Raw genomic sequence first — 27,417 nt, forward strand, 5'->3', positions numbered from 1 at the left:
CCACAGCCACTTTTAATAACTGAAATCAGATAATGTCACTTCCCTGTTTAAAATCTTTCAATGACTTCCTATTACATTCCGAATAAAGTCCAAATACCCACGTACAGCCAGATCTGGCTCCCGCTGACATTTGTGGACTCACCTCCTACCTCTGGCACCCTTAATCTTTACCCTCCTTTTCCGGCTTGGACATGCCCAGCATGCTGTGCCTTGGCTGCCTCTGCCTGAAATCCTCTTCCCCTGGATATCCACCTGGCTCACTCCCTCCCTCACTTTGGATCTCTATTCAAATGTCTCAAGACCCGGGATTGAGTCCCATGGGATTTGAGTCCCATGTCGGGCTCCCTGCACAGAGCCTGCTTCTCCCTCTGCCTGTGTCTTAGTCTCTCTCTCTCTCTCTCTCTCTCTGAATAAAATAAATAAATCTTAAAAATTAAAAAAAAAGTCTCCTTAATAGAAAGACCTTCCCTGAGTAGCTTTATATGAAAAAACACCCCTTATACACACACTGTGTCACACTCTTGTCTACTCATTAGTACTTATTCCTCTTACTATCTAGCATTTACCACCACCTAACCTTACAGGTATGGGTCTGTTGATCCGTCTACCTCCACCAAATGTCAGCTCTTAAAGATTGGGATTACGTCCATCTTAATCATCACTGTATCACCAGTATCTAGTACTAAATGAATGACTTAGCATTAGAAACCTTTGTGAAGCCTTCTGAAATTCCCACAAACAAAATTAACTGATCTCCCTCAGGGGTTTATATAAGAACTCTGTACAGAGTTAAGTAACATCTTATGATATAATTAATTTCAAGAACTTTACTTTCTATCCTAGGTATAGGATACAGCACAGGGATCAAAGTCATCCTGTTGTGCCCACAAGCCAAACCACCTTGATTCAAGTCCCAAATTCATCATTTACTAGTTGTGCAACTTTGGGCAACTTAGTTAACTGCATGTGCCTGTTTCCTCATGTATAAGATGGGAATACCCACACCATGTAGTATTATGAGAATTATATAGGGTGTAACAGGTAAAGCCTTTAGACTTGTCACTGGCAGAGTAAATCCCTCAATAAATGGAGACTATTAGCATGAGAATATATGATTAACATCATTGACTGGCAATGCTAAAAGCCAGAGCTAAATACTCTAGTGTCCTCTAAACTTCTTGAGAGGCCTGTGTGATTTTTCTTCATTCCACACTGTGTAGTTAGTGTCTGGCTCCCAGCAGACACTCAATACATGTATGTGTAAAGCTCAGAAATGAAAAATTACTTTTATTTTTTGTAAGATTTTATTTATTTTTATAATTTTATTTATTTATTTATGATAGTCACACAGAGAGAGAGAGAGAGAGAGAGAGAGAGAGAGGCAGAGACACAGGCAGAGGGAGAAGCAGGCTCCATGCACCGGGAGCCTGACGTGGGATTCGATCCCGGGTCTCCAGGATCGTGCCCTGGGCCAAAGGCAGGCGCCAAACCACTGCACCACCCAGGGATCTCTGTAAGATTTTATTTTTAAGTAAGCTCTACATGCAACATGAGGCTCTAACTCACAACTGAACCAGTCAGGTACCCCAGTGAAAAATTACTTAAGAAAAAAGGATGGTAGGGGCACCTGACTGGCTCAGTGGTTGAGCATCTAGCTTTGGCTCAGGTCGTGATCCTGGGGTCCTGGGATAGAGTCCCCACATCCGGCTCCCCACAGGAAGCCTGCTTTTCCCTCTGTGTATGTCTCTGCCTCTCTCTGTGTCTCTCATGAATAAATAAATATTTTTTAAAAATAAAAATATTTTTAAAAAAGGATATGGTACAGGGCAGCCCGGGTGGCTCAGAGGTTTAGCGCCTGCCTTCGGACCAGGGTGTGATCCTGGAGACCTGGGATCGAGTCCCACATCGGGCTCCCTGCATGGAGCCTGCTTCTCCCTCTGCCTATGTCTCTGCCTCTCTACCTCTCTCTCTCTCTCTCTCTCTCTCTCTCTGTGTCTCATGAATAAATAAATAAAATGTTGTGCTTAAAAAAAAAGAAAAAAGAAAAAAAAGGATGGTACAAGAAGTGAAGAGGTAACAACCAGGAACACAGATATGATTAGTGCAAATAATTCTAATTTAAAAAAATTTGAGAGGAGTGCTAAGGACATTATACAACTCAGATTTTAAAATCCTTCGTACAAAAAGTAGAAGGAGGGCAGCCCGGGTGGCTCAGCGGTTTAGCGCTGCCTTCGGCCCAGGGCCTGATCTTGGAGACCCAGGATGGAGTTCCATGTCAGGCTCCCTGCATGGAGCCTGCTTCTCCCTTTGCCTGTGTCTCTGCCTCTTTCTCTCTCTCTCTCTCTCTCTCTCTCTCTCTCTCTCATAAATAAATAAAATCTTAAAAAAAAAAAAAAGTGGAAGGAGACCATAATCAGCTTATATGGAAACAAAGTAGTGGAAATGTGCCAAAGAGTCAGGAAAGCAACAGACAGAAGGAGTTTGTCACCATGATCTGGGCAAGAAGAGAGAAGGCCAGGACTACTGATCCAGGCAGATGGTGTGCTCCTGACAGATGAAGGGAACAAGGCGGAGGGCGGCAGAACTAGCAGTTTCTGTTCTATCCACCAAATATCATTGCTAGGAGACTGAAGCCTCTCACATGTTAGTCAATTCATCTGCACAACCCTGGAAGTAAAGAGAGCAGGCAGGATACACCATCCATAGAGTAGGAAATGGATATCTGGGAAGTGTGCCCCAAAGTGGTAGGTCCTAAATTAGAACACAAATTCTTATCAGTATTCCATAGCCTGTTTGGTGAGATACAATGTTCTGAGTACTAACAACCCCCATGGAAAAATCTAAATCTTCCAGCTGTTCTCTCTTTACCTCTCAGGTCAAATTCATAGGTGTTCAGGATGTTTTGAAAGATATCTAGGTAAGTTTGTGGGATCAAACGAGTTGAGAAAAAAAAAAAAAAAAACGAGTTGAGGACCCCCTACTCTTCCGCCATCTTGCCAGTCTCCAAAAAATCTAAATCTATATTTTACAAACTCCCCTCTCTAAATAATAAAAATCTTAATCCTGTGATTTCTTTGGGACCCTGGAATTTAAGAAAAGCTGGTTTGGATGATTTACAAATGAATTCTGGTAAGATACATAAAATAGTTGTTTAACAAAACTAGGTTAAGTCTCAGATTCAATGAGTGATTAATCTGTGATCTTGGTGGGGTGCCCATCTAGCTCAGCTGGAAGAGCATTCAACTCTTGATCTCAGGGTTGTGAGTTGGAGCCCCACCTTGGGTATAAAGATTACTTAAAAATAAAATATCTAAAAAGAAAAAAAAATCTGTGATCCTGGGCAAGTCATTTTGCTTCAGAGATCAGTTTCAAGTGGGCTTGCTTTTGGGGATTAAATGAGATACCTCATATAAAGCAATTAAGGCAAATCTCTGATAAATGTTAGCTGCCACTGTTATTGTTGCTTAACATTACTAAGTATATGTGTAGTAGACAAGGTAGGAGAGAAACCAGGCTTCTGTGTAAGTATCACAAACAAAATAAATCAAAGATACAGGTCTATTAAAAATATCAAAGCATTAATCCAGAAAGACACACTCACCCACTCTAGATCACATTTGTATCTCCATACATGTCTACTGTCACATGGATTTTGAAAAATGTTTAATACTTTTCATGCCAAAAAAAAAAAAACAAAACTTTTTTTTTTTTTGCAACCTAGCAGCAAATCCAGAAAATACGGAAGAGAGCTTAGAAAAATATCACTAGGGAAAGGAAATCACCTGGGAAGCATAGCCAACTTTTGGAATCAGATCAACAGTTTAATCCCAGCTACACCACACACTAGCTGTGAAATTTGGAACAAAAGACTTTTACCTCTCTGAACCTTGGTTTTCTCCTCCACTTATAAAATTGAAACAATAAACAACATAGCTTGCTGAGAAGATTTAATGGAGAAGCTGCATATAGGAAGCCTGGCACAGTCAATCCTATACATAATTGCTATCTAATTCTGCAGTATTAAAAAAAAATTTCTCGCAAGCTTAAGATGTAACCACTCGGAACAACCTAGAAAACTGCTTTCCTACAATCATTTGGAACTTGATCCACAAATACTTTATTACCCCTTATATTCCAAGTGCAATTTTCAGGCACTAGAGATATATCGGCAAACAAAATTGATAGCACACCCATGGCTGCCTTGAAAATGCACCCATCACATCCTTATCAAGGGGATAGTAACTGACACCAGGTGCAAAGGATCTAAAACCAATCCCCGACTTGACTTCTGTGCCATCTCCACACTTCCCTACAGCTGCTCTCAGTCAAGGATTAAGTGAGCAGGCATACTAAGACAAGACTTTTCTGGGAGACAAGACTCTTTTGACAGCAATGTTGGCTTGAGATATCCGCATCTCCTTTGCCAAAACTTTCTGAGAACCCTACTGCGACTGGAAGGCAGCCTACCTTCCTTTTCTCTCCTCCCCAGGGATCAGACTTGCAAGACAGTCTGATAGCTCTCCCAGCCTCTTCACCTCACTCCCCATTTCCCTCTACAGAGGGTATCCAAATCGATCAACTGTACAGCTTCTCAGAGAACCAAATGTAATGCACCAGCCCTCACTGAGCTTGCATCCTAATAAGGAAGACAGACAAGTAAGAAAATAAATCAGGGGCACCTGTCTGGCTCAGTCAGGGCAGCATGTGAGTCTTGATCTCAGGGTTGTGAGTTTGAGCCCCACACTGGATGTAAAGATTACTTAATATCTTGGGGGGCCTGGGTAGCTCAGTCAGTTGAGCATCCAACTCTTGATTTCGGCTCAATCATGATCTCAGGGTCCTGAGATCAAGCCCTGAGTCGTTTTCTCTCTCCCTCTCCCACTGCCTCTCCACCCCCCCACTTGAGTGCGTGAGCTCTCTCTCTCTAAAAGAACAAATAAAATAAATTAACAAATAAGTAAAATCTTTCCAGTTTTTTTAAGATTATTTATTTATTTATCAGAGAGAGACAGACAGACAGAGGGAGAAGCAGGCTCCATGCAGGGAGCCCAACGTGGGACTTGATTCCGGATCTCCAGGATCATGCCCTGGGCTGAAGGCAGCACTAAACTGCTGAGCCACCTGGGCTGCCCCAACAAATAAGTAAAATCCTAAAAAAATAATCAAATCAAATAATTATAGACTGGCAAAGGCATAGCATAAGCGAATTCTTTAGGTGTTCTTATCCTGTTAGTGGTGATGTTTGTAAGAATCTATACATGTGTTAAAACTCATAGGGCAGCCCGGGTTGCTCAGTGGTTAGCACCGCCTTCAGCCCAGGGCCTGATCCTGGAGACTCGGGATCGAGTCCCATGTTGGGCTCCCTGCATGGAGCCTGCTTCTCCCTCTGCCTGTGTCTCGGCCTCTTGCTCTCTCATGAATAAATAAATAAAACCTTAAAAAAAAAACCCTCATAGATATGTACACCAAAAAAGAGGGAATTTTGCTGTATGTATATTCAAAAGTAACTTAAAAAGTAGAAAATTATACTGTAAGAGGATTAAAAAGGAACTCACAGGGGCACCTGGCTTGGTCAGTTAAGTGTCCAACTCCTGGTTTCAGCTCAGGTAATGATCTCAGGGTCATGGAGCCTGCTTAAGATTCTCTCCCTCTCCTTCTGCCACTCCCCCACCAAAATTAATTAATTAATTAAAAGTCTAAAAATAAAATCTTAGAATTAAAAGAAACAAAGATTTTCAAATAAGAGAAAAGGCAAAAATAAAACTCAAAATATTTACTAAATATTAAATTTACATTGGAAATACCAAAATGAACCCACAACTTTTCAAAAATTTTGTTTCTTAGCTCTATCCACTGAAAAGGCCTAAAAGTAATAACATTCTAGCAGCAATAAACACACCCAGTGCCCAGAGCTTAACTTCTAAGTACTACTTCCACCTAAAAGAAATTAGACCTCCTTGGAGAAATGGTTGGACATGGTTTGGAACAGGACATGTGCAAGATAAATGTGGACCTTCTAAGTAGTGCGAGAAAAAAAGAAAATACTTAAGGACTAACAGGAAGTGTGTCAACAGAACAAAGAGCTTGGTTTAAAGTTCCTCCCACTGGCTAAATTTGGGATAATTTTAGCACCAAAGAGAATAATGAATGTAACTGACTGTAAGACCACACATAACAATCTGAGTCTCTGTGATCCTTAAAAATGGGGGTGGGGGGCCTCTTCTTGCAAAAGAATGTCAACTAATAAAACACAAAACATAAAGAGAATGACGAAGTTTGAAATTCACTATTCTGGGGATCCCTGGGTGGCTCAGCAGTTTAGAACCTGCCTTCAGCCCAGGGCGTGATCCTGGAGTCCCAGGATTGAGTGCCACGTCGGGCTCCCTGCATGGAGTCTGCTCCTCCCTCTGCCTGTGTCTCTGCCTCTCTCTTTCTCTGTCTCTCATGAATAAAAAAATAAAATCTTTAAAAAAAAAATTTCACTATTCTTCAATTTCCAGTGTAATAACTGCTTCACGCAAGGCTTTATCAATGGATGCTGAAATCATTAGGTAAATGGCGTAGGTTAAACAGGATAGGGCAGCCCCGGTGGCTCAGCGGTTTAGCGCTGCCTTCAGCCCAGAGTGTGATCCTGGAGACCCGGGATCATGTCCCGTGTTGGGTTCCCTGCACGGAGCCTGATGCTTCTCCCTCTGCCTGTGTCTCTGTCTCTCTCTGTCTCTCATGAATGAATAAAATAAAATCTAAAAATAAATAAATAAACAGGATATTAACAAATCATTACAAATTATTTACTATTTTCACAGAGAAAATATTCCTTTAAAATGGTGAGAGATGACAGTCACTACCCTATTTAAGTGATACATGGAACAGTGGACAACCTAGCTTTGTGTGTCCCCTGATGTGATACAATACGAAACCTACAGCATTACCAATGAAACATTCTGCAAATAAATGTTAATTCTGATGTCTAGACCCAACTTCCAGCTAATAGGAAATATAAATGAATATAAGAAACAAGTTAAATTCACCATAAGAAAACAATGTGACTAACCCAGCATGTGGAATAGTTTGCAAAATGGTTCAGAACTCTTAAAAATAAATAAATTGGAGCTCCTGGTGGGCTCCGTTGGTAGAGCATGCAGCTCTTGATCTCAGGGTTGCAAGTTTGAACCCCACATGAGGTGTAGATTACCTAAAAATAAACTCTTTAAAAAGAAAGCAAGCCAGCCAGCCATGAGAGGGGAAGGATTAGCAGGGGATAAAGGATTATTACAGAATAAAAGCAACTAAAATATATAAAAACAAAAATGTAGGGGAATCTGGGTGGCTCAGCCACTTAAGCATCTTCCTTCAGCTCAGGTCACGATCTCAGAGTCCTGGAATTGAGTTCTGCATTAGGCTCCCTGCTTAGCAGAAAGCTTGTTTCTTCATCTCCCTCTACCTGCTTCTCCCTTTCCCTCCCCCTGCTTGTGATGTCTCCCTGTGTCAAATAAATAAATAAAATATTTTTAAAAACATATTTTATTTATTTATTCATGAAAGACAGAGAGAGAGAGAGAGAGAGAGGCAGAGACACAGGCAGAGGGAGAAGCAGACTCCCCGCAAGGAGCCCGACTTGGGACTCGATCCTGAGTTTCCAGGATCACACCCTGGGCCAAAGGCTGCACTAAACCGCTGAGCCACCTGGGCTTCCCCATAATCTTAAAAAAACAAAACAAAACAAACTATAATGTGCCAATCTTGATTGACCAATCTTGATTTTGAAAAATGACAGTTTGGGACAACAGGAAAATCTGAAAATGGTTTGGATACTAAATATTATAGAATTACTGCTAATTACGATTAATTACATTTTAAAAAGTATATAAATCAAATTGGGTAAATATGTTATCAATTTGTGAATACAGATGGGAAAGTATAGTGTTTATTACACTGTTATTTCAACTTTTCATAATGTTTGAAGGTATTCAAGGTAGCCAACTTATCTGAATGTGACTCCAGGACAATTGGATTTCTCTGTGTAGTCACCTGCAGCCAAAAGGACCTAGCCATCCAACCCTGTAAACTGATCCTATAGCACTCATACCCCACCCTCAAAAAACTCTGCTTTTGCCCAGATGTTTGCTGCAGCTTTACTCATGGTGCCAGTCTCACCTTTTCTGAGAAGCCTTTCCTACCTCCACAGGCAAAGCAAGGCTCATCCTTCCTTGGGCCTATACACATTCCTTCCCTTAGTCCCATTCACATTCCTCTAAAACCAGACCACTCTAGCCATAAGCAGGTCCCTCTGTCCCCCTAACAAGATCTGTTCTCCTGCCTACAACAAAAATGGGCAAAGCAGCATTCTATTCACTGCTTGACACAAAGCTTATTAAATTACCACAGGAGTAAATATGTAAAACATTTGGAGGGCCTCTGTCCCATAAGGCTGTGGGGAAGGGTCCCTTTTCTCCTTAAGCAGGGTTAAAAATCAAAATCAGCCTTGAGGATCAATGTTGGGGCTGCCACAAGCTGGCAGTCTTGTTTTCCTGCCTTAGACATCTGTAGTTGCTGGGAGTTCACACTTAATCTATACCAGGCATGCTGACCCCGTAGTCAGACTAGAATCTGAAATGGCAGCACCAGGCACAAGGGTCCTGGCCCTCCTTGGATAGTGCCAGGCTCTCATGAGCTGATCCTGGCCTGTGAAGCTCCAAAAGTAGCTTGGCCCCCTGCCTGCTCCATAGGCAACACCTAACAAACACACCTAAACAAGGTCCAAACTGGACTACAAAGCACAGGGTGGTGGGGAAGAGCAGTGACTGAGTGGGTGCTGGAGGAGCACCACATGCAATCAGGACAAGGAGGTCAGACCTGACACTTGGTACACGAATCATAAGCACAACTACCTACTTACCCCTGCTTCTAAGTAGTTAGCTGTACCTAATCAGACAGCTCAGGCTGCAAGTGGGAAGCTTTCTATCAGTGTCAAATAATATCTTATGAAGTTTTCAAGTTCTAACAGTTTTTCTTCACGGACAAAAGTTCTGAAAGCACCTTATTTTGTTCTAAAGGCAATAAACCACTTTCTGTGGAACTGTGAAGGAAAAATTGGAAGCAGGGACATCTGGGTGGCACAGTCGATTGTGTGTCCAACTCCTGATTTTGGCTCAGGTCATGATCTTAAGCTTGTGAGATGGAGCCCCAAGCTCCATGCTCAGCAGAGTCTTCTTGAGGTTCTGTCTCTTTCCCTCTCCCTCTAATCCACCCACTAGAGCTATCTCTCTCTCTAAGAAATAAATAAAATAAATCTTTAAAAAAAAAACTGGAGGGATCCCTGGGTGGCGCAGAGGTTTGGCACCTGCCTTTGGCCCAGGGCACGATCCTGGAGACCCGGGATCAAATCCCACGTCGGGCTCCCGGTGCATGGAGCCTGCTTCTCCCTCTGCCTGTGTCTCTGCCTCCCTCTCTCTGTGTGTGTGTGTGTGTGTGACTATCATAAATAAATAATAAAAAATAAAAATAAAATAAAAAATTAAAAAAAAAACTGGAAACAAAAAGTTCTAAAAGTAGAATAAGGGCAGCCCTGGTGGCACAGCGGCTTAGCGCCACCTGCAGCCTGGGGTGTGATTCTGGAGACCTGGGATCGAGTCCAACGTCGGGCTCCCTGCATGGAGCCTGCTTCTCCCTCTGCCTGTGTCTCTGCCTCTCTCTCTCTCTGTGTCTGTCATGAATAAATAAATAAAATCTTAAAAAAAAAAAGGAGAATAATGATCTGAAACATAGTTTATTCACTTAAGAGAATAGACATGTTTTACATTATGCTATCATAATAACTAAAAAAGTGAAAGAATATGCAAAAATCTTATGTACACTCAGATCATGCCTGTTATATTTTTATTTATTTATTTGGGAGAAAGAGTATACACACACACGCAGAGAAACAAAAGGGTAAGGAGATAAACAAGGAGACTCAGACCTGGACTCAATTCCACAATCATGAGATTATGACCTGAGCTAAAATCAAGAGTCTGACACTTAACCAACTGAGCAACCCAGGCACTCTATGCCTATTTTATTTTAACAGAATTTTTTTTAAGATATATATATATATATATTTAAAAAAAAAACATAGGGCTCACACTCACAACCCAAGATCAAGAGTCATATGCTCCACCTACTGAGCCAGGCAGCTGCCCCGTGACCATGCCTTCTGTATATATAATCAATTACAAAAAAGACTACCTTGTTAAGTTGGTAGAATTACAAGTAAGTTTTTCCTCTATTACTTACTATTTACTATATAATGCTATATTACTAGCATACTTGAAAAAAATATAAGATAACTGACTCAAGAAAAATAAAATAGAACAATAACAAAGTATTTGAGGGGTGCCTGGGTGGCTCGGTCAGCTAAGGGTCTGACTCTTGATTTCGACTCAGGTCATGATTTCAGGGTTGTGAAATGAAGCCCCACATCAAGCTCCACACCCTGTGTGGAGCAAGCTCAAGTTTCTCTTTCTCTCTCTCTCCCTCTGCCCTTCCCCCACACACACAAAAATAATAAACTTTAAAGAAGTATTTGATTTGGGAGACTAAAATTTAATAAATAAATAAAATATTTTTTAAAAAATTATTTTTACAAAAAGGAATACTGGCAAGATTTAGGAAAGCTTCAAGAAACTTCCCAGATGGGGGGCCTGGGTGGCTCAGTCAGTTAAGCATATGAACTCTTGGTTTCAGCTCAGGTCATTATCTAAGGGTTCTGGGATCAAGCCCCACATCGGGCTCTGCGCTCAGCACAGAGACTGCTTTTCTCCCCAACTCTCTGCTCCTTCACCTCCCTACGCTGTTCACACATATTCTCTCTCTAATAAATAAAATCTTTTTTTTTAAGATTTTAAAATTTATTCATGAGAGACAGAGAGAGAGGCAACCGCTGAGCCACCCAGGCATCCTTCAAATAAATAAAATCTTTAAAAGTAAAAAGAAGCTGTTTCAGAGAAAAAAAAAGAAGACTCTCACTTTCTAAGAATTCTAGAACAACAGAGTGAAACTAGACAAGGATAGTGCAAGAAAAGATCAAAACCAAAAATACTAATGAACATGGATACCAAAATCCCAAATAAAATAATAGCAAACTGAATCCCATAATTTAATATATATTTTATTATTATACTATATATTATATCATGTATTATATTTCTGGCCTAATAGGGTCTATCCAGGAAAACAGGCAAAAATTGTTCAACATTAGAAAATCTACTAATGGGGAAGCCTGGGTGGCTCAGTGCTTGAGCATCTGCCTTGGGCTCAGGGCATGATCTTGGAGTCCCAGGATTGAGTCCCACATGAGGCTCCCTGCATGGAGCCTGCTTCTCCCTCTGCCTAGGTCTCTGCCTCTCTCTCTCTCTCTCTCTCTCTCTGTGTCTCTCATGAATAAATAAATAAAATCTTAAAAAAAAAAAAAGAAAATCTAATGTCATATACCATACTAATACACTGAAGAGATAAAAATGCATACGGTCAAGTAATTAGTTGTCCAGAAAGCATTAGATAAAATTTAACAGTCATGAGCTATCTCTCAGGCTAGGGGGAAAAAAAAAAAAAAAAAAAACAAACAAAACAACTTCCAGCAGCAAGAAATAAACAGGAAGAAACTACCTTAATCTGATTAAAAAATCTACCATGATTTTAACATTAAACATGATACTTCAGTGAAGAACCTTCAAATGTGCTCCTATTAATCAAACAGTAAGACACTGGAGACTACTATCACCACGACCATTTAACACTGTGCTAGTGTGGTCCTGGTCAATGAAATAGGAGAGGGATGCCTGGGTGGCTCAGTGGTTGAGTGTCTCCCTTTGGCTCAGGTCCAGGTCGTGATCCCAGCGTCCTGGGATTGAGTCCTGCATCCGGCTCCCTGCAGGGAGCCTGCTTCTCTCCCTCTAGGTATGTCTCTGCCTCTCTGTGTCTCTCATAAATAAATAAATAAAATCTTAAAAAAAAAATGGGAAAGAGGGGCGCCTGGGTGGCTCAGGTGGTTAAGCATCTGCCTTCGGCTCAGGTCATGATCCCAGGGTCCTGGGATCAAGCCCCGCATCAGCTCTCTGCTCAGAGGGGAGTCTGCTTCTCCCTCTCCCTCTGCCCATCCCCCACCACCTTGTTCATGCTTGCTCTGTCACTCTCTCAAATAAATAAATAAAATCTTTTTAAAAAATGGGAGAGAGAAGGAAAGAAAAGGGAGCAAAGGAAGAAGGAAAGAAAAGAAATGAGAAGCATAAGGATTGGAAAGTAAGAGGCAATATATCTATTTGCATATATATGACAGTCTACGTAGAAAATCCAAAAAAGCTAGTAGCTCAAGTATAAAAATGCAGCACAAGTTTCTGGATACAAAATTAGCATACAAAACCCAACAGCAATAAACCCTCACATATCCACCAGTCATGACTACTTTTGCTTCCTCTATCCTCCCATCCTTTCCTCCCTTCATATTACCTTTGAAGCAAGTTCCAGACAATGTATCATTTTATTCATAAATGTCAGTATACAATCTCTAAAAAATGAGGACTTGTTAAAAAACATAGCTGTATCACTTCCATTCCTGAAGAAGTTAACAATGCTCGGGACATGTGGATGGCTCAGTCAGTTAAACATCTGCCTTCCGTTCAGGTTATGATCTCAGGGTCCTGGGATCAAATCCTGAGTTGAGCTCCCTGCTCAGTGGGGAGCCTGCTTCCCCCTCTCCCTCTCCCTCTCCCTCTGCCTCTCCCTGTTGTTTTTTTTTTAAAGACTTATTTATTTATTTATGATAGACACAGAGAGAGAGAGAGAGAGAGAGAGAGAGAGGCAGAGACACAGGCAGAGGGAGAAGCAGGCTCCATGCCGGGAGCCCAATGCGGGACTCGATCCTGGGACTCCAGGATCGCACCCTGGGCCAAAGGAAGGCGCCAAACCGCTGAGCCACCCAGGGATCCCCTCTCCCCCTGCTTTTATGTGCTCTCTCTCTCTCATGCTCTTTCATATAAATAACAACTTTTTAAAAAAGTAAACAATGATGCTTTAATATCATTAATTGATATTCAAATTTCCAACAATCACATAAATGTCATAAATGGTTTTTTTAGCAGTTGCTTTTGAATTATGATCTCAGTAAAAGTTCACACGCCGAATTTGTCAAAAACAACAAAACTCAATAGCATTACTACACATCACCAATAACCAAAGAGAAAATGTAATATAAAAAGATCCAGGGACAACTGGGTGGCTCAGTAGGTTGGGCATCTGACTCGATTTTAGCTCAGGTCATATCAGGGTCATGGTGTCAAGTCCCATGTAGGACCCTGTGCTCAGCAGAGTCCGCTTCAGATTCTCTGCTCTGCCCTCCCCCCACTCACAAATATTCTCTCTCCCTCCTTCCCTCCCTCTCTCTCTCCCTCTCAAATAAATATAAATAAATATAAATATAAATATATAATACATACATACACACACACACACACACACACACACACACACACAAAATCTTTAAAAAAAAGACCTGGGCAGCCCGGTGGCCCAGTGGTTTAGCGCCACCTTGGGCCCAGGGTGTGATCCTGCAGACCCAGGATGGAGTCCCACATCGGGCTCCCGGCATGGAGCCTGCTTCTCCCTCTGCCTGTGTCTCTGCCTCTCTCTCTGTGTCTGTCATTCATAAATAAACAAACAAACAAATAAATCTTTTTTAAAAATACAATAAAAATATTAAAATAAAATTCACGTTATTATTTTTAAGATTTTATTTATTTATTCATGAGAGACACAGAGAGACAGAGACACAGGCAGAGGAACAAGCAGGCTCCCCAAGGGGCACTAGATGTGGGACTTAATACGGCACTCCAGGATCATGCCTGGAGCCGTAGGCAGATGCTCAACCCCTGAGCCACCCAGGCTCCCTAAAATAAAACACATTAAAAGTATGTAACATTGAATGTCAATTATACTTCAATTACAATAACAGTAAAGATTGAAGAATACAACAAATAAAGCACAAAGATGCAAAATCTGTCTTAACAGCTATCAAGACTTACTTTTTTTTTTTTAAAGATTTTGTTTATTTATTCATAGAAACACAGGAAGAGAGAGAGAGACAGGCAGAGACACAGACAGAGGGAGAAGCAGGCTCCATGCAGGAAGCCTGACGTTGGACTCGATCCTGGGTCTCCAGGATCACACCCCAGGCTGCAGGCAGCACTAAACCGCTGCGCCACCGGGGCTTCCCAAGACTTACTTTAAAGCAATATGAATTAGACAATGTGTTGCTAATTGCACTAGAGTAAATATAAATTAATATAATAAAGAGCTAAGAATAGATTCACGTTATGGGACTTGATACATAGAAATGGTACTACAGATCAGTAGGGAAAGAATGGACCGTTCTATAAACTATGTTGGGGCAACTGATTATTTTATATAGTGAATAAAAAAGATCAGACCAAGTTCATCCCATACATAAAATCAATTCTAGGTAGATAAAGATCAAAATGTGAAAAGCCAAACTTAATACTTTTAGAAGAATTTAGGAGAGGATCATGTGCCATAAAAGATACCAGAAACAAGCTGAAAAGTCAAGCCACAGACTAGAAAATTTCTGCAACACAAACTGATGAAGAATTGGAATCCATAACATATTACTAAAACACTAATAAATCACTAAAAAAAGATAAACAATCCAGTAGGAAAATAGTCAAGAGCAAGTCACAGAACACATATATTAAAAAATGCTCGATTTCACTAGACAGTATGCCTAGTGAAAGTTTCATAACCAACAGATTGGCAAAACCAGAAAGTCTATAAAAAGCAAGGATTGATAAGGATATGGAAAAACAGGAAGTTTTACGCACTACTGCACAAGTATAATTTAGAAGAAGCATTTTGGAGATAAACTTGGCAACTTCCATTAAAACTGAAAATGTATATATCATATTACTCAACAAATCCACTAGAATAGGGCTTATCAAACAACAGTTCCATGACCCATTAGATTATAAAATAATGATTCTAAACCAGCATTTGTGGTTATGTTCAGGAAACATACATACAACATAGAGGGAAAACATCAGAATGTAATGTATGTACTAAAGGTTAAGAACGGTTTCTAAAAATGTTTGCTTCCATTAAATTTATATGTATACATGGATGAGTACTATACTAGATTTAAAATATATTTACTATAAATTGCCATAAAAAAGTTTGAAAGCCACTGTCTAAGAAGTATTGCAAATGGACACACACAAAAAAAATCATTTACAAAGATGTTCACAGTAGCACGGTTTTGGATTTTAAAATTTTATTTATTTATTCTTTTTAGTTATCTGTACACCTAACATGGGGCTCAAACTCACAACCCTGAAACCAAGAGTGGCACACTCTTCTGTCTGAGCCAGCCAGGCACCCCAACAACACTGTATTTAAAGTGAAAAACTAGGAGTGCCTGGCTGGCTCAGTACGTAGAGAATATGACTCTTGATCTCAGGGTTATTAGTTCAAACCTCACACTGGACCTATTGCTTACTTTAAAATAAATAAAGTGAAAAACTAGAATCTAAATGTGTATCAGTAGGATAAACAAAATATTGTATATTCTTCTTTTTTAACATGGTATATTCATACAATGCAATTCTATATAAAACTTAGGATGAATATCCTTCATATCAGTATGGATAAGTTACAAAAACATAAGCTAAAGAAAAGAAACAAACAATATAATACCACTTATATTAATTTTTTAATGCCTAAAGTGATTCTATTATTTATGAATACATACATCAATAAAAATGTAAAATCATGGACAGAAAGGATACAACCAACTTCGGGATGCTGGTTGCCTCTACAGAACTCAGAAGGGGAACTGAATTGGAAAGGTATAAAAGATACTTCCATTAAATCAGAAATGTTTTATATCCTCAATTTTTTCAACATAAATATAATAAAACAAAAATGTTTCATTTATTGAATGACATTTATTAAGTTATTTATAAATCTTGTTAAATTTTTACATACTAATTCATTTTATTAATATTTATTTGAGTGATAAGTACACAGATTATTAAACGGCTAGCCATACTTTTTTACTTTTTTTATACTCTAATGTTTTTCCATATTTAAAAAGAATTCTTTTGATTAAACTGTCTTAAAAAAGAGCTGAGGGAAAAGAAAAAGGGGAAAAAACCACAGAGAACATAAACAGCCTAAAACAACTAGATGAAAAATAAATAAATAAATAAATAAATAAATAAATAAATAAATAAATAAATAAAACAACTAGGTGTTCAAAACATCCATAATTCATATATCAAATCTAGCTCCAAAAGGCAGCAGAGACATTTTGGGCTCCAGTCATTTCCCTGCTTCTTTTTCCCCTCTTTCCTCTTCCTATACCCCAAGAACTGGTCAGTCTATTTTGAGAAAACTCCCCAAAAGGTCTACACTCTTCCTTATGAAAACTCAGGTTTGAGTTCTGAAACCCCCACCTTTCCCTTAAGCATCAACAAATGACCAAATTCTAGGATGCCCTCAACAACAACCAACATTTTACAGTTGGTAAGGAAGTCCTTTCTCCACATATTCTATTCTTTGATTTTCAGAAAAACTCTGAGGTTGATATTACTACTACCCACACATTTATAGATGAAGCTGATGCTCAAAGTAGCTAATTACCTGCCAGAGGTCACAAGTCAATGACAAGTCAGGACTACAACCCCTCAGCCTCTAAATTTAATCACCCCTACAGAGTGATGACTAAATTTCAACCATAGCACACACCCAGAAAACAGGAGAGATTGTTCACAATACACAAACAAATCCAATCTAATCCCTTTCATTCTTCTATCCTTGATCTTTCCTTTCTTCTTCCAGATAGGCAGCCAAGAGCAAGAAAGATGCTACTTTTAACTCTTCCTTGCCTTGTAGCCATCCATGCTTCTTTTTCCCAACACTTCCTCACCCAAACAGGCAGAAACGGGAAACAGGTATTAACAAGTAGTCACTGGATGGTCTCCAGGACAGAGGGAAGCACCAAAAAGAACGGGCATTTCCACAGCTCTAGGCTTAAGTATCCTTCTACCTTCCAAGAGTCAGGGAGCAAGAAAACACTAAAGAAAGGCCCAGGCTACCCTTCGTTACCAGTGCTAGCAAAAATCCTTTACTGAAGCAACTTAATTAGCAGAAAAATATAAAAGTACCAGTTTTTTAATCGGTCCCGGGCTTCCAACTGGGCTCCCACTTCAAAGCTGATTCCTCGTCTGTTAGGTGGATGCTTTGTCATTTTCAGTCATCAGCAGGGCTGCCTTTATTCTCCTGAAAAAGCCAATTAAATATTTATGAAACTTAGGCAAAGTCTGCCCAGAGTGTAGCATCACTCACTACACATAAAAGACAAACAGGCATTATTCAAAACAAAAAGTTCCAGGAAACCCTGCCAGTGGCTTTCTTCATGCCTGCTCTCATCCTAACACAGGCGTGCCCTCCCTTGGCTCCTCCTCTTCTATTATTCAGCATCCTGTAGTTCCAGAAACTGAGGAGACCCCCACTCAACACTGCTGACAAGGACTCACCTCTAAGGGGCATTCCTCAGAACTCTAAAAACACAATTGCTCTCCAGGTTAAACATAATCATTTGCTAATGCATTCAATATCTGAGACACTAGAAAAATGGTCAAGACCAAAAGAGACACACATTTCCTGTCCTCATGAAGCCTCTAGCCCACTGGGGGACGACAAAAATGTAGCCAGTAAACAGAAGAATAACCACAAGCTGCAACTCCTACGAATTTTATGTACACAAAAGAGGTAAACAAAAGCTGACACACTGATTTCTGGCCCTATTTGGAAGGTTGGACAAGAAAGAACTATTTATACTTTCTCTGTTCTATTTATATTTCTGCCTCCTCTTTTTTTTTTCCTGCCTCTTCTAGACTTCATTCTGACAATTTATATTTTCCTAAGTAATTCTTCATCAAATCTTTGGATACTGGGATTGGTGATCATTTTCTATGAGAATAAAATTTATCTCTAGGGGCCAGTGGTGGTTCTGATGGTGATGTAGCCACTCTGAGTTCTCGAGGCACTTAAACAGGCCACCTTCACATAGCAGGCCACCTCAAATTGCATTTTCCCCAACTAAACTTTGGGTCTCAAAAAAAGCTTATACTGCCCAAGCAACACCAGAGTTATGCTAGGGCAACATCTGTGTCATATCAGAAACACAATCTTAGCAATGGACTAACTAAATGTGGAAAAATCACTGAAGTGGATCCTCATATCTGATGTGTAATGCCATCATATCTTAGGAAGAATCTGTATGCAGTACATTATATGAGAAGTCAGGATCCCAAATTACACCACTTTGAGCTCACATTAAAACTCATGTATGGGGACGCCTGAGTGGTTGAGCATCTGCCTTTGGCTCAGGGCATGACCCTGGTCCTGGGATCGAGTTCTGCATCAGGCTCCCTTTGAGGAATGCCTGCTTCTCCCACTGCCTGTATCTCTGCCTCTCTCTGCGTATCTCTCATGAAGAAATAAATAAAATCTTAAAAAAAAAAAAAACCTCATATATCATCCTCATCCAGGCTTGGAGCGCCTGGATGGCTCAGTCGATTAAGTGTCCAACTCCTGATTTCAGCTCAGGTCATGATCACAGGGTCCCTGGATCAAGCCCCACATTGGGCTCCTCCTCTCTTTGCCCCTCTCCATATCTCTAAAATAAATTTAAAAATAAATCTTTAAAACACATGTGTATTTAGGGACACCAGGGTAGCTCAATCAGGTAAGCTCCAGACTCTTCATTTCAGCTGAGATCATGATCTCAGGATCATGATCAAGCCCCACAACAGACTCCATACTAGGTGTGGAGCCTGCTTAAGATTTTCTCTCTCCCTTGCCCTCTGCTTCTCCCCCAGCTCGTGCATGCACATGCACACACACTCTCTCAATAAAAATCTTAAAAAAAAAAAAGGTAGAAAAAAACAGGTTGTAGGTGATTGCTCTTTATTTTTTCTTTTTAAGATCCTATTTATTTATTCATAAGAGATAGAGAGAGAGAGGCAGAGACATAGGCAGAGGGAGAAGCAGGTTCCCTTCATCGGGGAGCCCGATGCAGGACTTGTTCCCAGGACCCCGGGATCACGACCTGAGCCAAAGGCAGACGCTCAACCACTGAGCCCTGAGAGACTCAGGCATCCCGGAAGTGACTGTACTTTTCCTTTTATTTATTTTTAAAAGTAATCTCTACATCAAACATGGGATTTGAACTCACAACGCTGAGATCAAGAGTCACATGCTCTACTGACTGAGCCAGACAGGTACACTTGTTCTTTTCCTTTTAAACAATTTCATAAATTTAAAGATTTTCACAATGGAATTTTTCCGTAAGAAAAAAAACCCTGTAATTTGAAGAATGAGCTATCCATTAAACCAATTCTGAAGGGCTGATACTGGGGAACACACAAAACAACTCAAATGAAGACAGGAATGGTTGACAGTTGTATTAAGGAAGCAAAAAAACTCTGAAAAACTGAAAAGTTATTATGTTAAGAAGAAGTGTTTCTGGGGATCCCTGGGTGGCTCAGCCGTTTAGCGCCTGCCTTTGGCCCAGGGCGTGATCCTGGAGTCCTGGGATCGCCCGTTAGGCTCCCCACATGGAGCCTGCTTCTCCTTTTGTCTGTATCTCTGCTTCTCTCTGTGTGTGTGTGTCTCTCATGAATAAATAAATAAAATCTTAAAAAAAAAAAAAGGAGTGTTTCTACTATAATGACCCTAGGAAAGGGAGAGCCAGAGGTCTGACTGACTTTACCTAACACTCCCAAGAAAAATGAAATATCAAATCTGATGTAAGTAAATCCAATCAGTATAAGTTTTCATTTTGGCTTGACTAACAAATACCACCTCAAATTATCTATCTTTTTATCTCTGATTTCATACATAATAAGTAATATACAGCTTAATAGTTTGGCTTTCCAGATTATATGAAAAAGTAATGCCAGGGGTGCCTGGCTGGTGCAGTCAGTAGAGCATGCAATTCTTGATCCCAGGATTGTAAATTCAAGCCCCACATTGGGTGTAGGGATTACTTAAAAATAAAAAATAAAAAATTTTAAGTGATGCCAAACAAGAAGAAAGGCAGAGTGGCACTGAACACTCACTAAACTATAAATATTTGTCAGACTTTATGCATGGGGGACAGCTCCCTTTTACAGAGGCTATGTATATAATGTTTAGGGGCACCTTGGTGGCTCAGTCAGTTAAGCATCTGCCTTCAACTCAGGTCATTACCTCAAGGTCCTGGGGAAAAAGCCCAATTAGATCTTCCTGCTCAGTGGGGAGTCTGCTTCACCCTCTGCCTCTCCTCCCTGCTCATGCTATTTCTCAAATAAATAAAATCATTAAAAAAATAATAATAATGTAATGGGATTAAACGCTTGACCTTAAACCCCCAGATCCACCTCATACTACCTGAATGAATCTGAGTAATTACTTAATCCCACTGAATTTGTTTCCTTTCCTTAAAAGGGGTTAGTGGTGACAACAGTACCTATCTCTAGGCAGTGGGTGTGAGGATTAAGTGAGATAATCCATTTAAGGGGCACAGCACTGATACACAGTAAGGACTACAAAGGAATTATTAGCTATTAATAATTCTATTGTCACAAATGAGGAAATTAGGCTTAAAGTAATTTGGCTAACAGTGCTAAATGACAAACCCCAGAATAAAAGCTCAGGTCTGCTTCATTTCTGAATTAATTCTTTCATCACACAAATTCTCCCCAGGTACCCTAGGAGGCCTTCCATTAAAATACAGGAGCATGGGAGGAAGGCAGTAAATGAATGAAGATGAGCAAATTATTCCCAGTGGCACAAAGGAAAAAAAAGGAAAAGAAAGAAAAGAAAAGAAAAGAAAAGAAAAGAAAAGAAAAGAAAAGAAAAGAAAAGAAAAGAAAGGAAAAGAAAAGAAAAACAATTCCTCTTGAGGCTGAATTGTCTTCCTAACCATGAACTAAAACCGGTTTCATTCGAACTCTAACCCACTTACTTGAAGTTTTACTCTCTGGTATCACAAAGAATAAGACAAAGAATTAATAGGACTTTAGTGTCCCATCCCCAATCTTCCCCCACACTCTTCTAGAGTGGCAGCATTTGTCTTTTGATTTCACATTAAATCATTCGACAATTGATTAGTGAGTACTATTCCTCAGGCATTGTGCTGGAAATGAGGAGAAATCCAACTCAGACCCTGCTCTAGCCCACCCAGAAAGATAAACACAAACACTAGAAGGAGATGAACAAGCTCTAACAAGGGGCAAGGGGAATGACACCAAGAAATCATCTAAAAGTCTCAATTTAGGGGATCCCTGGGTGGCGCAGCGGTTTAGCGCCTGCCTTTGGCCCAGGGCGCGATCCTGGCGACTGGGGATCGAATCCCACGTCGGGCTCCCGATGGAGCCTGCTTCTCCCTCTGCCTGTGTCTCTGCCTCTCTCTCTCTCTGTGACTATCATAAAAAATAATAATAATAAAATAAAATAAAATAAAATAAAAGTCTCAATTTAATTTTGTTGTTTTTAAGTAAACTCTACGCCCACCATGGAACTTGAATTCACAACCCTAAGATCCTAAGTCCCATGGTCTACAGACTTAGGCAGCCAGGCACCCCAAAGTCTCAATTCAATTTGACAACACTAACAAAAGGAGTTCAAAGCAGAAGCAGGAATTTTTTATTTAAAAAGTTACCTAAGTACTTTTTTTTTTTTTAAACTTAAACTTCTCACATTAAGTTTAACACAAGTTGTTCTCAAGATGCAAAAGGATGGGGCACCTAGTTGGCTCTTTTGATTAAAGGTCTGCCTTCAGTTCAGGTCATGATCCTGGGGTCCTGGGATCCAGCCCCAGGTCAAGCTCTCTGCTGGGCAGGGAGTCTGCTTCTGCCTCTCCCTCTGCCTGCTGCTCTGCCTACTTGTGCTCTGTTAAATAAATAAATAAAATCTTTAAAAATAAATAAAGAAGGATGCAAAAGGGCTAAGATTCTATCTATAGCTTTCAACTTATCCATTCTTCAGGGCCTTGACTTTTTCTTCCAAAAATCTCCAGCTTCCAGAATTAAGAATTAAAGGTAATATATTCAATAAGGACACAGAGGAAAAATAAGAGAAAAAAAATCTTACCTATCTGTATTTATATAGGATTCCATTTAAAGACCTTGATAGGGCTTTAAATTATCCCTTTACATTTAAATTTCCCTATAATGGGAACCCACTGCCACAAAGGAGATATAAAGGCTTATTTCTTTAAATACAGTATTCAAAGTCAATGCTCCTATATCAATAATAATGAAAGCTTTAAGTGTATGCTGTGTAATACTGTTTAAGAGGCACTTTCACAAAGGTGGGGGGAGGTATAGCTACAAAGCAAATGACAAAGAGCTAACTTCCTATATTAAGAGGGACGCCTGAGTGGCTCAGTGGCTGAGCATCTGCCTTTGGCTCAGGGCGTCATCCTGGAGTCCCTGGATGAGTCCTACATGGGGCTTCCTGCAAGGAGCCTGCTTCTCCCTCTGCCTATGTCTCTGCCTCTCTCTCTCTTTCTCTATGTCTCTCATGAATAAATAAATAAAATCTTTAAAAAAAAATAAGAGTACATACAAACCAAGAACAAAAAAGTCAACTTACTCAAAAGTGGGCAAAATATAAGAACTGGCAGGTTGCTGGGGAAGGGGGAGAAAATACAAAGCTCTAATTAGCATGTTATATTCTATCCATATAATATCACCCTAGGGGATCCCTGGGTGGCGCAGTGGTTTAGCGCCTGCCTTTGGCCCAGGGCGTGATCCTGGAGACCCGGGATCGAATCCCACGTCGGGCTCCTGGTGCATGGAGCCTGCTTCTCCCTCTGCCTGTGTCTCTGCTTCTCTCTCTATCTGTGTGACTATCATAAATAAATAAAAATTAAAAAAAAAAAAATATCACCCTAAATTAAAAGAAATGCAAATCAAAATAACAATTTTTCAGTTCTAAGGCAAAAAATTTAAAGGTAGGATAATCAATGTTTTCAGGATGAGGAGAAAAAAAAGCATCCTTATCCACTGTTGGTAGAAGCATAAATTGGAAAAGCTTTTCTAGAGGCAACTTGGCACTATCTACAAAAATACACATGGAGTGCCTGGTGGGCTCAGTCAGCAGAGCATGTGATTCTTGATCTCCAGGTGATGAGTTCAATCCCCACATTGGGAGTAGAGTTTACATAAATAAAAAATACACATATCTGCAACCCAATGGTCCCACAGCCAGTAACTTATCCTAGAGATACATCCCCAAAGTCTGCCAAATTACCTGTACTGATGATCAATATAGCTCTGCAATTTCTGCAGCTAATATGTCCATTAAAAGAGGCCTCGTTAAACAAATTATGTTCATAGAATGTTGTATAGCCATTAAAAGGAATAATGGCTATCAGTAGATGTTGATATGGAGCCATCTGTAAGACATATTGTCAAGTAAAAAGGGCATGGTATAGAGGCATGTGTATGGTATTATTTTTTCAATGTAAACAAACATAAATATAGGTACATCTATTATAGCATATGCATAAAATTATTTCTTAAAAGGAACTAAGAAACTGTTTAAGTAGTTCTGTTAATGAGAGGAATGCAGCATGGAAATGCAAGTTTTCATTTTTTATCTTACTATATTGTTAGAATTTTCTAACCTCAAAAATGTACTTTTTTTGTCAGCAGGGGATTATCTAGTTGGTAAGATTTTAATCTTGGATTACTTATTACATCATTGTATTTTTAAAAAATATTACTTAAATATACAAAAGTTCTGGGGTACCTGGGTGGCTCAATCGGTTAAGCATCTGCCTTCGGCTCAGGTCATGACCTTAGGGTCCTGGGATAGAGCCCCAAATTGCCTTCTCCCTCTGCCCCTCCCCTGTTCATGCTCTTTCATGCACACAGTCTCTCTCAAATAAAATCTTTAAAATAAATAAACAAAAGTCCTTTCATTCATTTTTTTAAAGATTTATTTGACACAGAGAGAGCAGGCACAGCATGGGGAGTAGCAAGCAGAGTGAGGGAGAAGCAGGCTCCCTGCCAAGAAAGGAGCGTGACTCTGGGATCATGACCTGAGCTGAAGGCAGTCAGTCGGCCCACTGAGCCACCAAGGCGCCCATCAGTGAGTATTTATTGAATGCCTATGTGCCAGGTACTGCAAATAGATACTAGAAGGACAAGACTACCCCAACCCTGTTCTCTAATGGGGAAGTCAGGTAATAAACAAGATTCACACAAAGAAGATAATCTCTGGCAGGATAAGCACTGTGGGGAAACCCAATAGAAAGACCACTTTAGATAAGGCTGTTACAAAGGACTCTGAGGAGCTGAGATCTGACAGAGATCTAAATGACAAGAAGACAACCAGGTAAAGATCTAGGAGAAAAATTCTAGGCAAAGGGAGAGTCCTAGAGGCAAGGTGTCTCAGGCAGGAGTGTGCCCCCATCTCCCTCACCAGCCCTGTGCCTAGGAGGTAGAGACTACCCTGCAAACCCATAATGCTGTCCCAGAAAAGCTTAACAGTATCAGCAGGTCCAGTGACACCTTCATCTCAAAGGAAGAAGTTTCCAAGGGGACTCTTTGCCAAAGTTGTCTTGGAGGAAGGTCAGAAATGCTTAGGGATGGAGCATAGACAGGTTTTAGACTCAGATTCTGACAAATCCTGGCTCTACTCATTGGCTGAATTAAGATGAGCTAAATCACTGAGCCTCTGTTTGCCCATCTATAAAATAGGATTAAAAACCCTACCTCCAAAAAAAAAAAAAAAAACCTACCTCCTAGGGTTGTTGTGAGGTTGTGAGGAATAAGTGAGCTAATGGATATCCAATACTTAGCACAGTTCACACTAACTATTCAGCACTGAAAATAAAATGGTTGTATAATAGTAGTAGTACTAGCAAAACGGACATCAGACACAAAGGATTACAGCCTAATCAATATTATCATGAAGTGGGATCCCTGGGTGGCGCAGCGGTTTGGCGCTTGCCTTTGGCCCAGGGCGCGATCCTGGAGACCCGGGATCGAATCCCACGTCAGGCTCCCGGTGCATGGAACCTGCTTCTCCCTCTGCCTATGTCTCTGCCTCTCTCTCTCTCTCTCTCTCTCTCTCTCTCTCTGTGACTATCATAAATAAATAAAAATCAAAAAAAAAATTTAAAAAAAAAATTTAAAAAAAAAAATATTATCATGAAGTATTAACAACAAATAGTATCCAATACACTAAAGAACATAGGAAGCATGTATTTAGTCCTGGGAAGGTGACAAGTTGATTCAAGTAGGGGTAGGGGCCCATCCATGACTACCCTGGTTTCCTCAAGGTCACAGAAGGAAGACTGGATCTAAAGCAAAGACCAGAGCAGCCCCGATGGCGCAGCGGTTTGGTGCCGCCTGCAGCCGGGGGTGTGATCCTGGAGAACCGGGATGGAGTCCCACATCGGGCTCCCTGCATGGATCCTGCTTCTCCCTCTGCCTGTGTCTCTACCCCTCTCTCTTTCATGAATAAATAAATCAAATCTTAAAAAAAAAAATTTAAATAAATAAATAAATAAATAAATAAATAAATAAAGCAAAGAAAGACCAGTACCATTCCTCAGGCCCCTCCCCAGGTCATACTGTAAAAGCTGAATTAACCTCTTATTTTATTTCCTAACCCCCTCAAAGGAGAGGAGGGAAATCAGGAAAGGAGGAAGGAAAGAAATAGGCCAAAAACTACCTTACTCTCTTTATAGACATTTCAAATGCTTTCTCCAAGAGCCAAGTTTTTCCTTCCACAATTAAAATTCAGGCAGAGAGCAAACACAGGTTGAGTTTACTTATTCCAAATTACTGAGAATGAGCTGGTCAAATCAGTGATCTTCCCAGAAGCAGTGGGAAGGGCCTATTGTTCAGGCAGGGCTCCAGAATATATTTGCTCAATGACCTTTGGGACCTTACTCAACTTCACTGAGCTAATCATCCTACCCTCACAAGTTCCTTTTCTCCTCAACAGAGTTTAAGGCCCAAAACTGGCAAATGTGCCAAGCTAGAAACAAGCACATCACCCTTGCCTCCCACTCACCACTTTGTAATACCTACTTGTAGGTCTCTCCCACTGCAGGCCCCCATCAGTTCTGATCCAATTACTACAACAGCTTTCAGGAGCTCAAAGCCCTAGCCACAGTTTTCCAGATCTGAATCAATACTGTCTTAGAAACTGACATCTTGGGATCCCTGGGTGGCGCAGCGGTTTGGCGCCTGCCTTTGGCCCAGGGCGCCATCCTGGAGACCCGGGATCGAATCCCACATCAGGCTCCCGGTGCGTGGAGCCTGCTTCTCCCTCTGCCTGTGTCTCGTGTCTCTGCCTCTCTCTCTCTCTCTCTCTCTCTCTCTCTGTGACTATCATAAATAAATAAAAAATTAAAAAAAAAAGAAACTGACATCTTCTGACTGCCTGTTTTACTACAGACACTATTCTAAGTGCTTTATATAACCATCATCTCATTTAGTGTCTACCTTTTATAGGTTTGTAGTGATGATGATGATTCGCATTTTACAAATGAGAAAACAAAGGTTCAGAAAGTAGGCTGCCCAAATGACAAAGCTAGCAAGTACTGGGACAAGGAATTGAACCCAAGTAGTATGACTCTAATCAACTACCACACAGTTGCTCATCTTCCTCACTGCTAGCTACTAAGTGATCATTAGACTCTTCTGTTTAAAACAGTTTGGGTAAATAAATAAAACAGTTCAGGTTGGGGACGCCTGGGTAGCTCAGCAGTTGAGCACCTGCCTTCGGCCCAGGGTGTGATCCTAGAGTCCGAGGATCGAGTCCCAGGATGGAGTCCCAGGATCAAGTCCCACATTACTCTCTGCATGGAGCCTGCTTCTCTCTCTGCCTATGTCTGTGTGTGTGTGTGTCTCTCATGAATAAATAAGTAAAATCTTAAAAAAAAAAAAAAAAGTCCAGGTTATATGTCAATTATATCTCATTTAAAAAAAGGGGTGGGGGTGCCTGGGTGGTTCCGTCGGTTAAGCATCTGCTTTTGGCTCAGGTCCTGATCCCAGCGTCCTGGGATTGAATCCTGCATCAGGCTCCCTGATCAGCAGGGAGCCTGATTCTCCCTCTCCCTCTACTTGCAGCTTCCTCTGGTTGTGCTGTCAAATAAATAAATAAAATCTTAAAAAAAAAAAAAAAGAAAAAAAGAAAGAAAAGAAAAGAAAAGAAAAGAAAAGAAAAGAAAAGAAAAGAAAAGAAAAGAAAAGAAAAAGCTCAGTAGTTCCCCCATAGGACCAAGTTTAAGCTACTCAGTGTAGCATTAAGGCTGTCAGTGAGATAGTCATTGTGACCAAATCAACCTACGAGCCTCTA

At 40.4% G+C, this 27,417-nt stretch overlaps 1 protein-coding gene and 1 non-coding gene across 3 annotated transcripts in view; one reads left to right on the forward strand and one right to left on the reverse strand.

Annotated features, from left to right (window-relative positions):
* Window positions 1–27,417, reverse strand: part of PHF20 (PHD finger protein 20) — a 154,015-nt gene that overhangs the window by 108,904 nt on the left and 17,694 nt on the right. For both annotated transcript variants that reach the window (XM_055303683.1, XM_055303673.1), the window contains exon 2: window positions 17,211–17,325. In XM_055303683.1, the coding sequence (XP_055159658.1) occupies window positions 17,211–17,293 (83 nt within the window). In that variant the 5' untranslated portion in view covers window positions 17,294–17,325. The remainder of the gene's footprint in view (window positions 1–17,210; window positions 17,326–27,417) is intronic.
* LOC129498883 (small Cajal body-specific RNA 20) lies at window positions 8,414–8,546 on the forward strand. Its single transcript, XR_008662231.1, has one exon. It is a non-coding gene; the product is annotated as a small Cajal body-specific RNA 20 (non-coding RNA).

Source organism: Nyctereutes procyonoides, unplaced genomic scaffold (assembly GCF_905146905.1).
Source record: "Nyctereutes procyonoides isolate TBG_1078 unplaced genomic scaffold, NYPRO_anot_genome, whole genome shotgun sequence".
Taxonomy (NCBI): domain Eukaryota; kingdom Metazoa; phylum Chordata; class Mammalia; order Carnivora; family Canidae; genus Nyctereutes; species Nyctereutes procyonoides.